Below are 22634 nucleotides of genomic sequence, written 5' to 3' on the forward strand. Positions count from 1 at the left end.
CAGACATCCTGTTACTGCATTTCCTTACATGTGTTGTTAGTTTTAAGAATGCTTGTTTCTTACATTTTGGTAAGGGGTCTGCGATGGTCTGACATGAAATTGCACTAGCTCCCTGAATTAAATGAACCTTTGTAAACCAATCAGGTTTCTGCTTTCACTAAACCCATTTTATACACCAGTATAAAGTGTCTCTGAGGGACAGCGGGTCACAAGCAGTTTGCATTCAGGGACTGATTGATCTGATCTCCAATAGCTTCAAATTCCTTACAACAGAAACTAACCAGCTGCAACAGACCAGGCTGGTATTATTGATACAGCATGCACAGTGTACCAACTAGACACTCTGTCCATGGCTTCCTTTTCTTGGGCTAAGTCTCCCGCACTACACTGGCCTTTAAATACTTAATGTAGCCTTCAGAAGCATATAGCTGGGACTCTGAGTTCCGAGCCTGCCAGTGACCTCACCTCAGGCCCAAAACACATGGGCAGCCCAGCTATCCCTCCCCTGTCTCAGATTCAGAGAGAGAGTTCCCTACCCATCTTGTCAGCCACCTGTGAGGGTGCAGAGAGTCACTACCAACCCAGACACTCAGCATTTTTTGCCCTTGGTTAAAATGTCACAGCAAGCCTTCCAATGCAGAAGGTAAAAAACATAAAAATGTAAGAGGCAGTAAAGAAAGAACAAACCATTTTTCACTACTCCCCATTCCTTCCACAAGGCCCCAAAGGATTTCATTAGTTTAACAAATTATTGTTTTTTTGAGCATTTCTACCCCTTTTGTCACTTTGGTGTATGTACACTTCATTCATATTATAGAGCTCTTCTTCTTGCAAACATATCATTTAAAATTAAAGCCTTAAAAGCACTAACCAACAATATATGCGTATGGACTGGATTACACCTTGTTATGGGCTGAGTTAAAACCTCAATGCAACTGACATATGAATGTGACCTCCACTTAAAATCGCTGTGAGACATTTAAGGAACCACACTTAAAAGAAGGCCAAACAGAGCCCACTCAGGAGTTTTGGATTGTGTAGGTGGAGGGGTTGAGTTGGGGGAGAGAGGGAGAACACACAGAAACTAAAGACAGACAAGAACAGAGAGAGAGGCACGCAAAAATCAAGAAAGCCAAGCAACAGCCCGTGAGCACAGTGTGATCCTGGACAAAGCTAGTGAGAAAAAGCTTTTGGGCTGTTGGCTAAAGAGGCTTGGGGCAGTAAGCTAAGGAAATGTCCCTTTGCTCTTGATTCCTCCTGCGATCAGAGAAACAGGGCTTTGCACATTCCTTGTAAATAAACAAGATTGCAGCACAGAAAATAGCAGACTCCATCAATTGTTACTTCCAGCTGGAACATCCCCATGGCCCTGAAATTTGACTAGCTGCTCGGGTCAAAAAGGGGTAACAATATCTTTCTCTTTACAGCATCCTTTTGAGGCAAGTGAGCGTCCTGGTCTCTGACACAAGAGGAAGATTATCTAGGCCCCACACCTTCTGGATGCTGGGCATCTCCTACAAAGGGCTGGACTTCCTCAGCAGCCAAGTCAAAAGGAGGTCTGGACTCAGCCCTTCACACGAGGCATGAGGTGGATCTGACACTTACTGAGCTGTGAACACTCCATGAGGCTTGCAGTCTACAGTCTGAGGGCATACTGCAGATCAGCTGACCCACGTTCTTTCCTGCACTAGTGACAACTACAGGGGCACAATCCTGCTCCCACTGAAGACAGCAGGGAATTTTGTCACTGATTTCCGTGGGAGCAAAAGTAAGCCCACAGTAAGCACAAATTTCAGAAAAATGTATTTTTGAGAACGCATTTGCAGCTGGACTAATGTCTCAACATCCGTCTGCCGAGCATGGCCTCACTTTCAAACCCACCTACTATTCCAGCAATTTTGCCTACCTTATTCTCATTTGCAATCGTCCCTCACCCGCCTTTGCCCGAACTGTTGTCTTGTCTTATTTGTGTCCATCTTGTCCAGATTAGGCCTGGCTCCTGCAAAGCACTGAACGCCAGCTGCAATCTTCTGAGAGCCCTCAACTCCCACTGAAGTCAGCCCTCTCAGGAGATGTTCAGCACCTTGCTTGACTGGGCTCAATCCTGCTCGTGGAAGTTTTGCCATTGACTTCAGTGGGAGCACGAACAGAGTCAGACTACATGGGTATGTCCACACTGCAATTGAACACCAGTGGCTGGCCCATGTCAGCTGACTTGGGCTCACAGGGCTCAGGCCACAGGGCTGTTTAACTGCAGTGTAGATGTTTGTGTTCAGGCTGGAACCTGGGCTCTGGGACCCTCCCCACTCATGGGGTCTCAGCAGGAATCAAAACAGCACCTTATAGAACAGTTTTAAAGGACAAGCACACGCCCCCACAGCCAAAATTTCAAATGAAGAGAAGTGCATTGTGGGAGCCACACGTCGCTAACCAAACTGTTCTACGCAGGGGCTGCTCTCCTCAGGACCTTCAGGCAACACACTTCTGTCACAAACACAGGAATCTGCAACATATTTATGTACTGAATTCCCTCATTTTCTCTGTGGTTAACGCCACCCTCCTTCCCCCACTTCTGCCTCCTTCTCTGGTGACTGACCTTGCCATTGCCTCACTACGTAGGGCCTCCAGACACAAACACAGGCTGCCCACCTTGAAAGGACACCCTACGCAGCTGGAGACAGGTTGTGAGCGAAGTGCAGTCCAAGGACCACCACACCCCCTCCCAAAGAAGCCAAACACCCCTGCCATGTACCATCCCTCTGCCAGCTGGGTCAGGATGCTGACAGCCCCTCCCCTGACCCTGCTTTTGAAACTGGGTCTCCCTATCCACATGTATGGAGTACAAGTCCATCTGGCCTGCTGTTCCCTTGCCCCCTGCTCTGCTCTTCACTGAGGTTAAGAATAGAAAATCTATTTGCAGCACCATTTCCAACAGGATTTCAGAGTCCACTGTGATCCTTGCCACATGGATAACAGCAGCAGGTGAGTGAGGACTGAGCTGAGGGTCAAAAGGTCCTTTCTGTTGCCTTTTGTTTTATTGCTCGAAAAATCTCTTTGTAGCACCTTGGAAGGAAATGCCCGATTGATTCAAGCCACTCTCTGAGGTAACCAGGGGTGGGCTGCACAAGCCATGCAGGCTCAGCCACTGCTTGGGGTTCATTTGCAACCCAGTGGCCTGTGCTGTTTCTTCCTTTTGTTTCTTCCTTTGATCTGATCTTTTTTCATTATTCCAATAAAGAATGAAAAAGTGCCACTGCCGAAAAGTCATAAAAATGAATCCATTTTTTCGGTAGCCTTCCATTCGGTTTTTAATTCTGTGTCTCATCCGTTTCCGAAAGTGGCTCGGAAACTCAGCTGCTCTGCCCATGTAAACCGTCGACAAGAGAGACTTTGGGAAAATACTTCATGTCACAACAGGGGAGGAGATCCTGAGACTGTTCCCCAGCTGCTTGGTTCCAGTATTATGCCTTCTCCGTCGTGCTATGCCCTGGGAGGGGACAGAGGAATCACTTTCGCTGTGTGCACCGGCAGGTTTGTTCAAGGCTGGAGAGAACCACTGAAAGGCAGTTCTGCCCCAGAGTTCCCCAGAACTCTGCCCTGCTGCAGCCTGCCGGCTAGGAGGTAGTGGTCTTGAGGTGTCAACTTTTGAAGTATCATCGACTGGAGTGCCCCGAGACTGGGTCGCAGCATTAGCCCAAGAGGTTCCATGGGAAGCTGAACCTTCTGTGCTGGACAGCTGGACGTGAGCAGCTTGGGATGCATCTGTCTCTTTGGCAGCTGTGCTTTGTATCCTATGTGGGCGGTGCCGGGCAGTGGGATGAAAGGGCAGTGGTGTGACTGGGCTGGGAAAGAAAGCACCCTCATGACTTTCAGTCTCTGAAGCACTTTGGTCTACACTGGGCGGCATGCTGGTGGTGGAGGCCTTTTTGCCACAGGACTCACAACAGAGTTTGTTGTAGCCAGGGATGGAGCAGTAGCGAGCCAGAACTTCCATCTGACAGAATATGGACTTGTCCCCAAGGCAAGGCTCTTCTGTGACAAAGACATTTATAAAGAAGCTAGTGAGTATAACCAGACATACAATAATAATGTGCACAAAATACGATCCAAAATCACTGCATACATGGGTTTAAAATTATCCCATAAAGCTGCTCTCAGAGTAAAATGCCATATTACACTTGGTGTTACATCATGTTTAGCATTGGTCAAATTTCAAATTCAAGGTTTGGTTTAAGCATGGAAAACTGTGAACTCTCCTGTGGCCCTCTCTGATCTGTAGATCTTGACTTTCTGGTTTCAGGCATGTTGGAAGCACTCAGCTCCTCAGAGGAAAGGTGTAACAGAAGTAACAAAATATTATTAATTATTATTATTATTATTATTATTATTATTATTAGAAAGACTGTGCATACCAAAGGTACAGCTTGCTTCTCTGCAGTACTTTGGTACTCCCACTTCCTAATAAAATCAAGATGTGCAAAGATGCACAAATGTTTTCTTAAATGAACCAAAATGGTGAAATGTTTGGCTGAAGGGATTAGTAATAGGACGTAGGACCTTTCCCCTTTAAGAGACCAGTTCAAATAAGGCAGGCATTTCAGCTACAATTGTCACTACAAACCAAGATAATCGAATGACTCCATTGTTTTAACTTTACTAGATGACGTTAGCGTTGAGTGGTGGGTGCTGGAGTCACATTGCTGCTGGAGACATCCACCCACCGACAGGACAGAAGTAAAATCAACAGCAGTGGAAGCTCCCCCACGCCAATAGGCCTCAATGCTTCTGAGGAACAATCATCTTAAGGGATGAGAAGCTAATTAAAGACTCCAGGCTCATTTAGGGCCTGATGCAAAGCCCAGTGAATTAAAGACTCCAGGCTCATTTAGGGCCTGATGCAAAGCCCAGTGAAATCAATGGAAGGCATTCCAAGGGCTTTGGATCAGGCCCTTAATCCTTCTCATGTCTACTTCTTTGGAGTACTGATATAGCAAAGTACTTAAGAACATGCATAATTTTTAGCATAAATCCCATTGAATTGAATGGAATTACTCTGTATGCATGTGTTAACATGCCTTGCTGAACTGGGGCCTGGGACAGGGACTTTGTCTTCTTCACATCTAGACAAGAATCTAGCAAACTTTTGGCAGTAACAGATAAAAATGACAAGAAAGTCATTTGTTAGAATCATCTTCTGATGTTGACATTTGCCCACTAATAGAATGGGACTATCAGCTTAACCCAGAGAGGCCATTAAATGATAACTTCCTGTGACTACCTCCCTATCAGATTTGAAATAACTTAAAAGTTACTAATTCCCTGTCCATGTAGCTATCCAGTTTCCTACCACAACACAAGATGTCTAAGATTAGGAAAAGGCCACCTGACCCAACGTGTCACTGCTCTCTGTATCACCACAAGGACTTTAAAAAATAATGACAATATTTACAAGGGAATTCACGGGCAAAACCGATACTGGCATTTGGCCACGTTTGTGTGAAAGAGAAACGTAACGCAAGGGATCCTTTTAAATGCAAACTCCAAAAGTTAGCAAATGACATTTCTTATCCATAATGGTAGTATTGGTGAGGCAAGGGACAGAAACCTTATGCTCAAATAAATCTGTTAAGTCTTTAAGGTGCCACCAGACTCCTCGTTTTTGTGGATACAGACTAACACGGCTACCCCTCTGATACTAGGAAAATCCTTACAACTGTATATCAAGGGCCACTAGATGGCACCCTAATTTCAGGGTTAGATACAAAAGTGAACCCTCAGTGACTTGTTTAATTGTCAAGGGAAAGACTCAGAAGAGAGTTTGGGTCATCCTCCAACTGTAAAACCCACAGAAGGGAGCAGGGAGGGTGGCAAGAGAAGAAATGGGGAAGGGAACCTCTAACACTTGAACAGAATGCCGCAAAGGTCAGGTTTCTGAACAAGCAGCTCAGGTGAATGCTGAATGCTGACTTTAGGGAAGGACAAAGAACAGTGTTAGTGGTCTGTAGGGAGCCAGGGTGGCCTCCTTCCAAACCAGAGGGTAAAGAGCCACTCTCTCAGCCTGAGTGGGCGGGGCCAGGCCAAGCTTACTCCACCCCCCCAGAAGGGGAGGGGTGGAACCGGAAGTACAAAAGGTGGGGCCCTTAGCCCAGTGAGGGCAGCACCAGGGAGGGAGACAGACACAGACACAGACTGCTGGCTGTTCCCTGCAGACCCTGCTGCCGAGCCAGGGGAGGCCCTGGACCAGGGGAAACCTGACCTTGAGGAAGGACTCGGGCTACCAGGACTGCCAGCCGCAGAGTGCCTCAAAGAACTGGAGGAGCTGGGCAGCGACCTGAGCCAGAGGGAGCCCGACACTGAGGGTTAGCAGGAGCTACCGGGGCTACTGGTGGCTGAATATCCCGACGAGTTGGAGGAACCAGAGGGACCCACTCAAGAGACCGGGTAGGAAGTAGCCCAGGGGCAGAACTGGACAGTGTGGTGAGTCAGTATTTGGTCAGCATGTTGCGGACGGATCCCCGCTGACCCAGTGGTGGGACCCTCTCCTCCCGCCACTCTCAGGGCCCTGGGCTGGAACGCAGTGGAGTCAGGTGGGCCTGCGTTCCCCTACCCTGGCCACCCCACCTCAGGTAGCAGAATCCCGATAAAGACCACGGACGCGTGCCGGCGCTCCCCTGCCTGAGGGGCGCGCCACGGACTCGTGCCGGCACACCTCCCTCCGCTAACTCCCCATCGACAGAAAGGTGTGACCAAGGCCTTTCGGTGAGGCAGTAGCTCTCCACCACCCCCCAGCGGCTGGGCGGACCAACTGAGACCCTGCTACGTGGTCTAACTTCAATCTCACTAAGCATGAAATAGGGAGATGGTGGGACATTTTCCAGCACACCCATCTTAGCACGGTAGCATTTGACAACTTCAGACTGCAACCAAACTAATCTTGTATTCTCTTCTGGTGTCCATTATGGAGCATTAACCTTTTGATCTCCATTTGAGAAAGGTCTCCACTAGCCTTCAAAAAATGGTGTCCTCCATTAAGTTATTTCCACTTCAGTCACGGAAGAGAAAGAGGGCGGCTTGTAAACATTTAATAGCAGAATCCCTTCCTATGTAATGCAGGTAAAGAAACTTCTGCTCCAAGAGACAAACTTAGGAAAAGTGGAAACTTACTTGAAGATATCTTATTAACAGGATTTTTGGGCCCATCCTGGGGTACCCACTGTACTTTCGGAGTCACATGATCACTGGTGTCTGTGTTTGCTGCAATACTTGGTAGCTTTCCTGTAGGTAGATCACGGCCAAAAAGTTTAGTCATAAACATTAGCCCAACAAAGGCATTTCCAAAAAAATTTGAGACTAGGTGTGGTGGGGAGGGTTACTTGCACTAGCCCTTGTCTTCTAGAGACCCACCTCAAGATTTTTTAAAGTAACATCGGTTGTGGGGTGCCTCAATTTTTGGGTGTGCAACCTGAGCCACCTTAAAAAGGGACCTGATTTTCTGAGAGCCCGTGCTCAGCTTTCTGAAAATTAGGCCTCGTAAGGAAACTTAGATTGGGCACCCAAAACTGAGGCATCCAAAACCACTGTTAAAAATCTTGGCCAAGGATTAAAATAAATTTGATGGTCTCACCGTAACCATCAATTATTCATACATCACAACATCCTCAGAAAATTTTACACGGTCTTTGGTCCTAAAGAAAGGACGAAGACTGGAAAGGCCAGGAGTGCTATACATTTTGGTAATGTCAGTCTGGTCTGTTAACATTTTTCCCTGCTGGTCCTCAAGGTCACTTCAGCTGTGTTGCCAGTGTTTCATCAGCATTCCCCTGAAGCTGATGGAACATCAGGGCTTACTGACTAGTACAGTTAGCAGCACAGCACAGGTACTCTACCAAGACAGTAACAGTGGCTGTTTTAAATTGAAGCGAATGGGAATATGTGAATACCGGTATCTAGGGAAGTGGATTTTCAGGAACAACCTGAATCCCTAACTTATATCTTGTAATACCTTCTTCTGCTCCTCGGCATGTAAGCTATATCACCCTCCATAGCCTTACACATCAGTAGAATAGATCTACATGCAAAGGAGTCCAACCTGTACCACATCACTGACCGTTTCTCAGTTTGATTCCATGACTGACTCTAGGAGAGTCTGCTCCAGTGACATTTCAGCTCCTCTCACCTGGGCATGCTGCCATTTTGCAGACATGGACAGTCTCTGGTTTCTCATCTTCACATTGCCCAATGCTATTGTCACTGGCCTTGCACACCACCTGGCGCTGCTGGATGCCTTCTCCACAGCTGACTGAGCACTGTGTCAAATCACCAAGGAGGGGAAAAAATACACCTATCAGTGCCGGGGGAAAAAAGCAGGGATGGAGACATCGAAATGCACCTCATGCTACCAGGAGCTTCAAAAAGAACTCTGTGTGTGTGTGTGCGCACATGTGCAAGACTATATATATAAACACACACAAATTAGTATTCAGACCAATGGATAGAGATCTTCCCGGCTCTGGTGAAATTTGTCCCCTTGGCTGGATACTGCTTAACCTTCCAAGCCAGAATGACTTTCATCTCTATATCATGAAGGTACCTCTGGAGATGAAATGTTTGGCTTCTCAAATGCACTGAAGTGAATTAAATACCAAGTATTTCCCCCTAGCTTTGATACCACTGGTCACCCATTATAAGCGCCCCCCGCCCCCCATCCCTACTCTGCCACCAATGACTTAGCTTTCTTCTGGGCTGGACAGAGGCATTACCATGCCCACATATACACACCCCTGTCTGCCTCTAAAAAGGGACTACATGGAAAGCTACTTTTCTCTTGTCTTCCTACAAACCCAAACAATAATATCACCTGCCGTCTATGTCATTATCTAGTTCACTATAGAATTCATTTGCTATCTAGGTGATTTATATTAACCCATAGCAAATGTGTTCCTCCACACACCTTGTTCTCTTGGATCAGGCACTTAAGAGTGAAACATATCTCCAGATAATGTTACACTGTGTGTGCTGTATAAAAATATCCTCCTGACTGTGAAAACCCTCTCAGCTCCCACCAGAATAAGGGAGGTTTCAGTGCTAACCCCCAGCTACTTAGCATGGCCACTGGCCACCAATCACCAAAGATTGGTGGGTTTTCCATGGTAGTGAAGCAGGTTCTTTTGCAAGTCAGCAGGCTCTCGAGATGTATGATGATCATGCTTTCTGGAGTTTTTGAATCAGGTAACAACCAATTACACTGGAATTGTAATCTGCAGATCTTTGGAATAAAAGCTTTACTATACAACATTGTATGCATTGCAGAACCTGGGCTCACGCACCTGGGACCAGGCCCCTGTCCTCCATTGGGCTGGACAGGGCAAGCGGCTGCAGGCCCTGCGTGTGTCCGGTCGATCTCCTGTGCAGTATTTGGTGTGTACCGTCCGGTTCGTGCCATTCAGGAGGTGCTGGACACACTGCACCACCCTTATCTGAACTCCTAGCTTGCCACAGGACTTGCTGCAGGCTCCCCATTCCTCTGCCATCCAGCTGAATCATTAAAATACAGCACTGTCAACAGGTTGAGGGGGAGAATATTTGGATTTTTCAGATTCTGATTGGCTTATCTTTCTGGAGCTTTGAGATCACAGATTGAGAGTCCTCAGAAGAGATCTGGAAGCTCATATTCCTAGCTGTAGCACAGTCTTCAGATTAAGGAGCAAATCCTCCTCAGGTGTCAACCAGGATCATTCCACTGAACTCAGTAGAGCTACTTGATTTACAGAAGCTGAGAACCTGTCTCTCTGAGCCTTACAGTTGGGTTTTCTGCTGATCTAATGTGTTGGACTCCAGTAGGCCAAACAATGGCAAGTTTGTCTTGGTCCCTCTATGACAGCCTGCATAACCCATTAGGAACAGTTATGCCTTCCATGACTTAAAGTCATTGTCAGTTCCCTCGCACGTGCCCCTGCCTTATTTGGACAGTACTGGGTCACCAAGATTTTATCCTTTTGTACTTTTCAGGATGGGGGTGGGATCGGGGGGGATTTAAAAGAAAACAACTTACTCTTTGCAATATTTGGATCCCTCCACCTCTTTGACTTGGGAGGAGGAGGGAGAAAGGCTGCTCATGCTAGCTCTTACATCAACGCCAATAATGAAAATGACCAGAGCCTCCTGCCTTAACCCTGAGAACCTTCATGCAGGCACAGCACAGTGTCATGATCGTAGGGGGTATAACTCACGCTGGCTGGGAGCACTCCTGCGGGTTGCATCGCCTCCGGATTGGCTTGGGTTTCTTGCCATTATCACAGAAGTTCCGATGCACCATCCGGTTATCGCTTTTCCTCCGACAGCCATACTTGGTGTACTGGATGCCTGAAGGAACCACAGAAAGAAAAATACACAGGGAGTAAGGGAATCACAGGTATACACACAACTTGGTTTGGAACTCCATCTTGATAACCATTAGTTGGATCCCCCTAATTAGCTCGTCTTGCTTTTCTGCTATGACTTTGCACTCCAACTTTGGAGTTCAGCATGTCATACAAGGGGCCATAATGCAGCCAGATAATACTTCCTCTAGGCTGTACACACACAAACACACAAAGGCACCAAATATATTTGCAGTCAACAAGGAGGTGGTGGTGAGATAATGCTACTCAGTCTGGAATACCCCAGTCATTCCCATATTCCTGCCTGACCCATATGGTTGCTGGCTGCTATGTAGCAATGGGAAATGCCATTTCACCTCTGCAAAACTAGGACCAGATTCCTGACTGCAATCCAATTCTGCTCACAGTGTGAGTGTGCAAGAGAGTAGCTCTAATTTAGGCCACTGCCATAAGGTCCCTCAGGGATCACAAAGCGGACATAGCGGACGAGCCCCTGAGCTCTGGTGAATTTTTGACTATTGAAAAGAGTTTGATGGGCCTTAGTTTGGAGCTTACTTCCCCTGATGGAAAAGAAAAGAATCCACATCACAAGAGAGACCCAAAATGTTAGAATTTGGCATACTGGTCACATTTGCTTGCAAAAAGACCAGGTCTGGGCTAAGCTAGCCTGAAGCATGAGCTTCCATTCACTCTTCAAGAGGGTGGTCCCTCCATCTCAGGATTATGTTCATTGGTGGAGTACATATAAGAGAAGGTCATATTGCAGCCGCTTGTAGCTAAAACAAGGACTTCGGTTCCATCTTTGCCAGTCCCTAAACCTTCCCAAATGCCAATATTTATTTTTTAAAAATCACAGTTACAAGGAAATGCGGACAAGCTGGAGCCATCAGATCTCCATTGACTTTTAAAAACTGATTTATTTCAATGCTCTGGATAGAGTTTACATTTATTTGATCCATAATTATTATGATTTCACCTGCCTTGAAACGGGAGCTATAAGGATTTGGTAACTTGTGTAAGTGTGGCGTCTTATCCATTCATTTGGGTAACAAGCACCCCAGAACCTGCACACAGACACACACACTTCCTGTCTCTCAGTGTAGGGAATGACCCAGGTACTGGAGGGAACAAACCAGCAATGACAGGTGGAAGTGTTACTGGGTCTTACAGGTCTTTCCATTTCTGTAATTTGCTATGATTAGGCCCTTCCCCAAATCTGTAAGAATAACAGTGAGATGATTTTCATTTGTATAGAGCCTGGGTCTGTACTTTTAAGCAAAGCTTCAGAAACCTGACTTAAAGACCTGGTTACATTTTCAGAGATCCTCCTTAAGTGAGATTACAAAAATTGCTAGTGCATCTTGTGATTGTGCAAAACCAACATTCACACATAAAAAATGGCACCTGTGTGCACAATTACCTGTTCTGTGTGCACAAAAGATATCCACTCAAACTTCTGCAGGTGTAATTAAAAAAAAATATTGAAAAATATGACATGCATTTGGAGTGGAGCTACATCAGAGAATGCTCTGCAATAATTGCAAAGGTCTTTATAACTGTCATGGGGCAGCCCCTTTGGTGCCCTCCAGCATCATGCTGCAGCACATCCCATGCACATGCCTGTTTCCCCTTCAGTGGATCATCCCAGAAATAGTGCACAAAGACTTTCCAAGGATACCTAGCCTTTGCAGGGTTAGTTTATTACCAAATAAAGCTCTGTGCACATAAACCATAACAACAGCCCCACAACCATAATCCAGAATTCCCCAGCACAGTCCAAATAGTACAGTCAGTCTCCAAGTCCCAATAGTCTATGAACACACCAAGTATGGTACCATCATCTCTCACCATACTCAGGCTCTCCAGTACAGCTCCAACATCTCTCATCATGCTCACCTTTCTAGTATGGCTCCAGTGTCTCTCACCGCACCTCCCCCAGTCTTAAGTCCTCTCCTGGCTCTCCAGCTCAGCTCTCCGGCTCAGAGAGCCAGCAGGTATCTCTCTCTACTGCTTTCAGCCTTCAGCCGTTTCCAGCCTTTTCTGGCAAAGATGGAAACTCTCTGGCCCAGGAAGGTCAGCAAGCTAGCCCCTCCATTGGCTTCTTGGCCCTCAGCCCTTTTCAGACTCCCAGCACTGGCTCTCTGGCTCAGGAAAGTCAGCAAACTAGCCCTCCCTCTTTTCAGCTTTCCCTGGAGACCTCCTCCAGATTCCTGATCTCTGACAGCTATCACCTTCCAATCCCCTGACTGACCCGGTCTGTTGTCAGGCTCTCCCACTTATATGGCCCCGGTCCCATCTCTTAAAATCCAATTGGGAAGCAGCTGACATGTCACAAGTGCATTGGACCACCCCAAAACTTCCTAAAGAGGCCAACCTCCCTGTGACACTCAAATTATCATCTTGTAAATCCCAGGTTCTAAGAAGCCACAGAAATCTTAAGCAAATGGGAGCATCAGATGATGCATCAAACCAGACTCAGAAATAAAGCAGTATATCAGAGTACTGCCAAAGGAAGTTAGATTGGCTCCCCAAGCATGCTGGAATTTAAGGCTTGGAATTGCTAAAGAATAGAGAATTAGGTAATTAAAGTATATGGATATCTAAAAACCAGAGGTATTTTGACTCATACTGCCCTACAGGTCCAAGAAATCTGACCGCAACATACATGTGACCGAGTATTACAACTTAACAGACATATAAAAGAGAAACAGACCTCCTCCGCAAGCCTTTGAGCACTGAGACCAGCTCTTGAGGGCCCACTCATAGGAATCCATCTCTTCAAGAAGGACATTATTGTTTCCAATCACTGGCAGCAGGTCTTCATGGATAATGTACTTATACATCAGGCTGCTCTTGGACTCATCTTCCTCTGGGATAACCTGTGATCAGAGAAACAACAAAGGCAGTGTAGAGGCAGCAAGGAAGAGAGAAAGAGAATGCAATTGTGGGAAAGGGTGAGAGTGGAAGGAGGAGAGGAATTAAAGAGGACGCAAACAATGACAATGTAGCATATAGACACATAACATGAAAAGTAGAAGAAAAGAAAGAAGAAGAAAGTAACAAGGAAGAAATTAAACAAGTACCACAGGTAGAAAAGAGAAAACATTTAGTTAACAAGAAGAACTCTTGATCCATTCAAAATATTTCAATTAATCTAAAATGAATCATAGAATATCGAGGTTGGAAGGGACCTCAGGAGGTCATCTAGTCCAACCCCCTGCTCAAAGCAGGATCAATCCCCAACTAAATGATCCCAGCTAGGGCTTTGTCAAGCCTGAGTGGAAGGATTCTAAAATACTCACAGAACATACTCTGTATTGGACCACTGCACACGTACAGAAGATGCCCATGACATATCAAAATATATGCTCAAACTCTAGACTTCATACACAGAACTTTCTACCTTATCTACATAAATAGGAACCTGTACTATAACTTTAGACAAATGAAGAGGCATAGAAGCATTGTTTGTAACACTCAATATCAATAAGTGAACATGTATTCCAAGACATTGGGGGGCAGGGAGGATGAGCTTTTCTTCCAGGGAGGCATGGGGAATCTAGATCCCATTAATGCTGGGATAAGCCAGAACAGGGTGTGTATTGGTAGGCTATGGTCGTATGCCTTTATACATTGTCAGATGCAAGGTCAAAAACATTCAGGCTTCTAAGAAGTGCATTCATAGTGTATTTCTGCACATCCTGAAGTATCTTAATCATATTAGATTATGGCTAGTTACTTTCACTTTTTAAAATAACTTTTAAGAGTTTTGTAGGATTTACGCCCTATGTCCTTCCACTATGAAATTCGGCCACTCCATTCTACACTGTATATCAGTCTCTTCTAGCATTTGTAACAGTGATTGCACTGTGTGCTCTGCTTCAGTGAATGACTGAATGATTCTCCAGAGGAGAAGCCAGTGTGACTCACCAGCACACTGATTGCTTCATGCAGGGGGCCGCTGGTTTTCAGGCTCTCCTTGCCATTCTCAATTGTGTATTCCCACTCCAAGCCCATCTCAATGAAGGTTTTGCTTTTGGCTTCCTTGGCTTTGGCATTAAGGATGAAGTTTCCAGTAGCTTGATTCTTAACAGCTGGGAAAAGAAGTTCACAAAGTAATTTTCCCCTGTCAAAGACTTTTAGGGACAGAAAAATGAATTGTGAGCATAATGCATGGGAATTTAACTGATCAGAAGAAATCCCTAAAGATGGGAATTGTATGGATAGACCTTCATGGTGAAAATATTCCTCATAACAGACCAGATATTCATAAAAAGAATTCAGGCTCAGCTGGTTGGTCTTTTGAAAATCTGGCCATAAGTATCACAGTGGGAGCAGCTGGAAGCTGAGCAAACGGGAAAATCTGGCTCTTGTTTAGGTGCCAAAATGAGCGCTCAGCACCTGCAACTCTAGTCCTATATATTAGCAATTGTATACTATTGACTGTAAGCAAAGCAAGTCCTATTAGTCTTTCGATTGTGGCCTAAACATCAGAAAGGTTAATGTAATGTTATTCAAAGGATGAGACTGCAGGTCTGGACTGTGCCATGGGTTAATGCACTAGATCTTTACAGAAAAACATCTGGGCTCAAATAGTAGCTTAAATGGCAAGTCAAATGGGTTTGCCCACATCACAAACCGACCATTTAAGATAACACCCCTAGGAATCTACGTACAAGGAGGCCCAAAAAGGAGATAGCAGAGGAGCTGTGGGTCAAGAGTGAGATGCACTGGCAGAGCTGTGTAAGGCCCAGGACTGGAATAGCAAAGTGTACTGCCAGTTGGAACTGAGGGGCACTGGCAGAGACCTCAGGCCCAGAATTCAAGGGGACACACAGGCAGATGAAAGTGTCCCTTTTCAGCCCTTGTGTCACTTGTCTCCGCGGTGCAGAGAACAAGGCTGTGAGCAGCTGCTCATGGAAGAGCCTGGATACATTCCATTGAATGAACAGGCATGTGCATGTAGGGCTGGTGATCAAGAAAGGGGCCTTGGCAGGGAATAACCCTTTAAATGTGTAAAATCTAGTGACCACGCTCCACACCATGCCTCTCCAGCCTGAATCTCTTATTTCCCCACCCTTTAAGAGAATCACACTCCCTCCATCCCACCTCCCAGTTGTTCCAGGGTCCCCCTGCTTTCCTAACATTAACTCTCTTCATCTTCTCTAAACAGTCAGTCTGGTTTGACCGTGTTGCTGACATACCAATCCCCCTGACATTCCAACTCATCCTTTGAATTAATGGTCTTCTGAGCAGAAAGAAAACACACATACACATACACACCCTTCCTATGTCTGAAAGAGATTTGGCTTCAAGACCCAGCCCTCTGAGAATATACCTCACACAGAGGCATATTGTGTGATTTCTCACTACAGGATCACACAGGCAGAGCTCGACTTGCCAGCTTCACTGGAAGGTTCACTAAGAAGGATTTTGGAGACAGCAGAAAAGGAAAGCTGCAAATTGAAATGCGAGAGGCTGGGGAACAGCTACTCCAGCTTAACTCCTTGGTCATTTTCAAGTAACTTTCTCTCTCAATCGTACGCACACACACAAATACTCACTCACTCTAATGTGCTTTTAAACAGAGCGGAATAAGAGAAACAGAAGGGTCACTCTATAGAAGACCTTAAAGGCCAGGATGTTGCCCCACTGTGCCTCCCTGGCTTAACCAGATACATGAGCTTCCCCTAGTGTGGAGAAATCCTCAAGTGGCCTCGGGCCAGCCCAGCAGCTCCTACACTATCCCCTATGCTCCTGGTATAGGAAGATGTGGCTGGGGAGCTGCTCTATCTAGCCAATCCCCAGTTGCTGTAAGGTCCCTTGGGAGCCATTAGCAGCCAGTGCAGCTTAGAACAGCCATAAGGATGTTCTTAGATGCACCGCAGGACAGGCTTGGCACCCAGCAGCCATAGGACTGGGTGGGGTAGGATGGGTATTAAGGTTGCCCCTTAACATCCTTCCCCTTCTGAAACTGTGCCAGGCACAGAAGGCCCCGTCCCAAAGATTTGGCCCCAGGACTCTACACTTTCTTTTTTTTCAGCTGACTGTTAGTGCTCATGGAAGTGAAGGAATGGAACCAGTGGCTAGCGCCAGCCATGACCAAAGGCAAATGTTGTACTAATTCTTTGGCCCTCTGCTGCCAGCCCTGCCAACATACCTCAATTCTGACATGGACCACACCTTGCTATTCCACTCCTGAGGACACACATCCAATTCTGCCCAAACAGTTCAATTCTTCACCACCCTCTGTTATTCCATTCCAAGGCTCCTCCTAAGCAGCAACTGATAGTCAGACAGAACTGGGCTAAATTGTCTGGTAGTTCTGTGATAAGAACAAATGTTAGTCTTCTCTGACGTTTGTGCAAGAAAGTGGGCTGAGAGCTACTCATTTTACTGTGATCAGCCTTTTGCACTCAGTTCCCCATTTTATCCATGCACCTAAATATTTTGTGTGTGCAACTGCCCCTTTGCACTTCCATACACATTTTGAAAGTGTGACTACCACATCTATTTTAGAGAACCCAAGTCTTAAGGTTTCTTTGATTAAACAACACTAGGCCAAACTGGCTAACACCTGCCTCTGAGTCTGTCTGTGCTCTCTGGTTGTTCAGTACTCACCAATGCTATGGGAGGCCGGCTCCATCTCTTCTATCTGAATGTATCTGGCCCCAGCCGGAATCTCAAACATTTTCAAAACACCCACTGAAAATCAAACAAAAGTAAAGCATTCTCAAAACTGATAGCAAAGCAGGCAAGTTTAAATTCTGTGGAACACTCCCACTAGGTTTTGAAACCACAGGATTCTTCAGTGAGAGAAAGGAAATGGAGAAGAGCATTTTGGTTGGTGCATTTACCTTAGGTTTTTGCTAATGGTAAAAGACTGGTTTTATATAACTGTGTTCACAAGATCAGCCCCAATCCAATTATGCAGATAATAAATACAGTAAAGCACTAGGAGGCAGTTTACTGAGCTAACAGGAAATGTGTGTTTTTATTAACTATGGGTCAAATTCAAAAGATCCAGTGATTCAATTCAGATAATCATCCAAAAATATGGATTCTTATCTAGAATGTATATGAACATGAGTCGTTTGTCCTCCCATTCTGCAGTTCTCTCATAACTCTGTTTTCTCTCCTGAAACCTCCCCAAGATTTGCCTAACAGCCTCCTAGCTCCCCTTCTTCTCCCTAAATCTTACTTCAATGAGAGCCTTGCAGCTTCCTATCTTTCTCTTTCTGATGACCCCACCCCTGCAAAAGTATTGCATTATCCTTCTCATCTCCTGGTCAGGTTCCCAGCATTCTGTGGCTACCCCCTGCACTCTTCCTTGCTCCTATCACATCTCTCCCTTCTTGCAACACCATGTTTCTATAGAAAGGCTCTTGCCTTTCCACTACTTTGTCCTACTCCTAACCCCTGTGAGATATCAGCTAAATAGACAGACATTTTCACATGGATTGCTAAAGATACTGTAGTATCTTGACTACTCTTATGCAAAGTGGTGCCCCCAGCAAAGCTCTCTATCCTTTCTCACTTCCTTCATAGTGTCTTGAAGGGTCAGACTCCAAGTGGCATCAGTGTGATCCCACCCATCTGTTAGCAAAACACCTACATGAGGATGTATGTCTTGAAACATGCACTGAAGTTGGTAAGGTTGGGGGCTCAGGCTGATCTACAACAGAAGCAAGCTCCATAACCTTCACAAGGTACGCCCTGGATTCTGTCAGCTAAATGAAGCTGCCACACATGGGCACAGACAGGGAAGCAGTAGCTGAGATAGCCTGGCCCCAGCGCACCAAGGGCTTTGTAGATGAGGACCACAACCTTGAACTCAATAGGCAACCAGGACCTGATCCAAGCCCCACTGACGTCAATGGGACGTCTTCCACTGATTTCAATTGGCTTTTGATCAGGCCCCTGGCACAAGGGGGGAAGCAGTGGTATGATACAGTTGTGCCAGTTTGTGTGGTTTAGCAGGTAATCCACCGTGTGCTGTAAGAACTGTAACTTCTGGGTAGTCTTCTCCTTCAGTACATTGCATCGGTCTAGCCTGGTGATGCAATAGCTTGAATCATATAAATTGACAGATAATAGATAGGCAGAAAGAAATAGATACCATAAATAAGCTGTTGTAATTAACTGAATAAATGATTCGGTCCTTGCTCAATCAACAGAAGACCAAGCACAGTTCGGAGCTATCACTTTGGCAGTTATAGAGGGCACATCCTCAGGAAATGTCAACCGGCAGAGCACCAATGAAGTCAGCAAAGATACGCTACCTGACGACCATCGTATCTGAGCACAGAACCAGCACCTGGACATCAAATTTCTGGGCTTTCATTTTGTTTGCCAAAGGTCTGCAGAGTAAGGCAAAGGTCTAGTCTTCTTTCTCGGTATTTATTTTTCATTTCAAAATGCAAAACCTGGATGTAAAAGCCCATTGACTAATGTGCAGTTGTCCACAGGCAACATAAGCAAGCACTCCGAGCCTGTAGATACACTTCTGGCTAGAAAGACATGGCCTTCATTTCAGCAGCAGTATCGCTCTGTAATGGTCTTTCTGTTCTGTTTGTGCTGTGCTTCTCACAATGGGGTCCTCGTCAATGACTAGGGCTCCTAGGCATTACAATAATACAAATAAATACTACTACTACTTCTGATGATAAACTACGAGATGTAGTTGTACTTCTATGTGTAGGGCCAACTTCTCATTTCAGCGACACCCGTGTAAATCTGTAGTAATTCCAATGGACTTCAACAGAGATACTCTAGAATAGGTTTACACAGGCAGAACTAAGAGGAGGTTTTAGCCCACAGATGAATTATATTTGTTACGTGCAAAGGTATATTAAAGCAATCACTTCCAAAATATGAACACTCTTCCCCTACTCCTGGGCCAGACTCTCACCTGGCTGCTTCGGGGATTTGATGAAGGTCCCTTTCACCGTCCGGCAGTGCGAATTGTCACCCCCACAAACACCACACTTGTCATCCTGCTTCAAAGAACCAATTTCCTTGTCACATCCAACATGCTGTCACCAAAGAGGGAGAGAAAGAGATTTTAAAAAGGTCACATATGTAGAGCCTCAAAATGCAAGGCAGGCATTACACCTCATAGCTCATCATGGGCTTTAGCCACCCTCCAATCTTACAGCAGTATGACAGCAGTGCAGATGTGTATGGCAGGGGAAGATGGTAATTACTTTCCGGCGCAAACCCTCACAAAAAACTCTGCCAGCTGGTGAATCATTCTCACTAGCAGTTGCTCCCCATGACAAACGGGAAGATGGATCTGATATCATGTGCCCTACTTCTTTTATGGTGCTAGGGAGCTTTTAGGCTGATGTAAGCCTTCAGGGTGGTCCTGCTTCAATCCTCTGCTACACTTGACCACCACCTGGTAGCTCCAAGTCCCCCTACTTCCCTCAGGAAGAGTCTATAGGGGTGAACTGTGCAGACTTGGGTGCCAACTTTGGATGGAAGTCTTAGCCCATCCACCACTATAATCAGCCACTCCTCTACAGGCACACTTGATTCTCTGTTTACAAAAACAGTGTGAAGTAAATAAACAGAACCTAGAGGAAAGTATTTAACGGGCTTCCCCACATTGCTAGTTGAATGCATATGAATTGCCTCCTACACACACACAGCTTCTTTACCATTGTGAGTGCCAGGGAAGCCTGGGTAAATAATAGTGCACCTAAAGCTTTACTTACTCTTCACACAGTGCTCCAGTTTAGAAAGGAATTTTAGATTCCTATGAAAAAGTCTATGAAAAATGTAAAATGTTTAAGATTCCACTGACTCCAGAAATGTTCATGCTTGTTCCCTCTCTCTTCCTCTCATTTGAATAGAGGACAGGCAAAAACTGCCAGACCCAATGATTAGTTACATACGTACCACACACTCCCCCCGAACACAGGCACTGTAGTGGTCTCTGTAGCTGCATCTGGTACCATCATGAACCACCTGGTTCATGAACACCACATCTCCTGTTTCCTCTGACTGACAAATCAGTTCACACTTCTGAGCATCTGCAGCAAAATACATATTGAAAAACCCATGTTCATGGAAACAAAATGGAGTCAATACAAAATACAAAACTATCTTAATAAGAGGAACTCGCTATCTTGAATTAGAATGTTCTCAAGAGCCATTCCCTTCTTGTCTCTAAGTCCCTCCTACATTTGCCATTCGGTACTCTATATTCTCTTACAACAAACTTAGGGAGGTGGATGTTCACCACAACATATTAAGATTTGACTCTGGCAGAGCAAATGAAATGATCTAAGAAGTACATGATTGGGCAAACAATTTTCAGACTTTGTTGAAATCTGAAATGATTGTTTATGTAGTGAAACACCAAATTCTGCCTGCAGATATGCACGTCAAGTCCCTTTGACATCCTCGCAACTGCAAACACGTTGAGTCAGCTGGTACTACAAAATCACTTGATTCCTTTAATTCAATGAGAGTTGTGCATATCTGAGGACAGAATTTGTCCCACAACAGCTACAAATACAACATATCGTCCAGCACTGTAAAGCAACACAGCATTATGAAAAGACTGTAAAACAGTGACAAAAATCCAACCTAAAAAGGTGCAGACAGATAAATTTATGTTTAAAACAAGCAGCAGATTCTCTCCTGTATCACAGATCCTATTGGTGAAAGACAGTGGGGGAGATATCAGAGCACTGATTATGGCTCCCCGATTCTGTTGGCTTTTCTTCACTGTCCCCAGCCCTGATGTAGGTCAGAGCAACTACCTATGGGCCGCACTAACGAATATCCGTGGCACAGGAAAATCAGTTTTGCTCCTCTCGCTTGCCTGGATCTAGGTGCAGGGGTTTTATTTCCCCTGCAATTACTGACAATATCACAGATAATGCAAAGAGCATTTTCCTGCTGTATTTCAGGTACTTGTGATGTCCTTAGTGCTCACAACGGAAACCCTCAGCTTCTGTAGGTAAGGGAAAGTGAGTTTTGGGAACCTGAAGGGCTGGTGATGGAATATGGAGCTTTTCACCCCTGGTCTTTAAAGAGCACTGAGATAATACAAGCATGAAAGATATCACATAAAACCCAATTCAATTTTTTCTCTTTAAATGACAGCTCAGTGGGGGGGGTCTTTGATAGTGTCCTACCAGTGTGAAAGGCATAATCACATACACCTGCAGGAGCCACTACAGTAGGTAAACAGTGGCAGCAGTGTCATTCCAATAGCAAGGAAAAAAATATATACAGGTCATAAGTTGTGGTAACTCAGGACCAATCCCAGAACTGTCCAAAGAAAGAGCTATCCCCATTGCCATACTGTAGCCTATCCAACCTCTTCTGAATGGTCCCCAGGGAATGTATGCAGCCCACAAAGCAAACAGAAGTCCGGTCGATGGCTACACTAGCACTGCCTGGACGAATGGGCTGTCTCCACTCACCATCATGGTGCTCATAAGGAAGCCACGTGTGTTTGGAGTTCTGGTGGGTATAATAAGAGTTACGCTTAGAACACTGCTGGGCACGGAAATCTTCATAGGGTCCACGACACTCTTCAGTATTGCAGACCTGGTACTCATAAATGGCACCTGGGCAATGGCGCCCACCATAGGCTGGACTAGAAAATAAATAGGGGGATAAAGAATTTTGAAACTATTTCAGAAAGGGGTACTGAGACCTGACGCAGCACAGCTCTACTTGGGATTGTGTGTGAGGGAGGCTTTCATGACTGCCTCTCTGAAGCATGGAGGTTCTAATACAATAGCATAAGGTCTCATGAAAACTTTAACTCTAGAAACACCGTCCACAGGTCTCCGTGAAATCTTTTTTTCTCTTCACTTGACTGACTTTCCCCACAATCCAGTCCAGACGACCATCATGTTAAAGGGCAAACGTGTACACAGAAAGACTTATTTATATTAGGTTAGTCATTAAAAGCACCAAAGTAACAGTGAAATCTGGTGAGCCCACAATTCATACCTATCACTACCAACTTCGTGCTACTTTGACAGTCCATGTGAGCACACTTGGCTCACAGGTTAGGATTCTTGTCCCCTGCCAGCATGTAAGAGCAATGAAGTGGTACAAAGTGCACGTGTATTTCCATAACTGCGAACTGCTATCACCAGGTCACTGAGCCGAGAAGCTGGGTTTGATCCTTTCGGAGCCCATCTGCCTTAACAGTGCTTCCTTATTGTTACTGCTCCTCTGGGCTAAAGGAAGGTGACCAGCTCAGTTTGATTACGTCAAGCTTCA

The 22634-nt window shown here is 45.5% G+C and overlaps 1 protein-coding gene across 1 annotated transcript in view; it reads right to left on the bottom strand.

Moving 5' to 3' along the window:
- Positions 1-3403: 3403 nt before the first annotated feature.
- ADAMTS14 (ADAM metallopeptidase with thrombospondin type 1 motif 14) overlaps positions 3404-22634 on the bottom strand; it is a 98934-nt gene continuing 79703 nt past the window's right edge. The window contains exons 12-22 of the mRNA XM_077822848.1: positions 21821-21996; positions 20283-20416; positions 19291-19414; positions 17001-17084; positions 14310-14473; positions 13093-13258; positions 10230-10362; positions 9327-9534; positions 8177-8306; positions 7165-7275; positions 3404-4032 (exon numbers count right to left, since the gene is read on the bottom strand). Of these exons, the coding sequence (XP_077678974.1) occupies positions 3404-4032; positions 7165-7275; positions 8177-8306; positions 9327-9534; positions 10230-10362; positions 13093-13258; positions 14310-14473; positions 17001-17084; positions 19291-19414; positions 20283-20416; positions 21821-21996 (2059 nt within the window). The remainder of the gene's footprint in view (positions 4033-7164; positions 7276-8176; positions 8307-9326; positions 9535-10229; positions 10363-13092; positions 13259-14309; positions 14474-17000; positions 17085-19290; positions 19415-20282; positions 20417-21820; positions 21997-22634) is intronic.

This window comes from Eretmochelys imbricata, chromosome 7 (genome assembly GCF_965152235.1).
Source record: "Eretmochelys imbricata isolate rEreImb1 chromosome 7, rEreImb1.hap1, whole genome shotgun sequence".
Lineage (NCBI taxonomy): Eukaryota > Metazoa > Chordata > Testudines > Cheloniidae > Eretmochelys > Eretmochelys imbricata.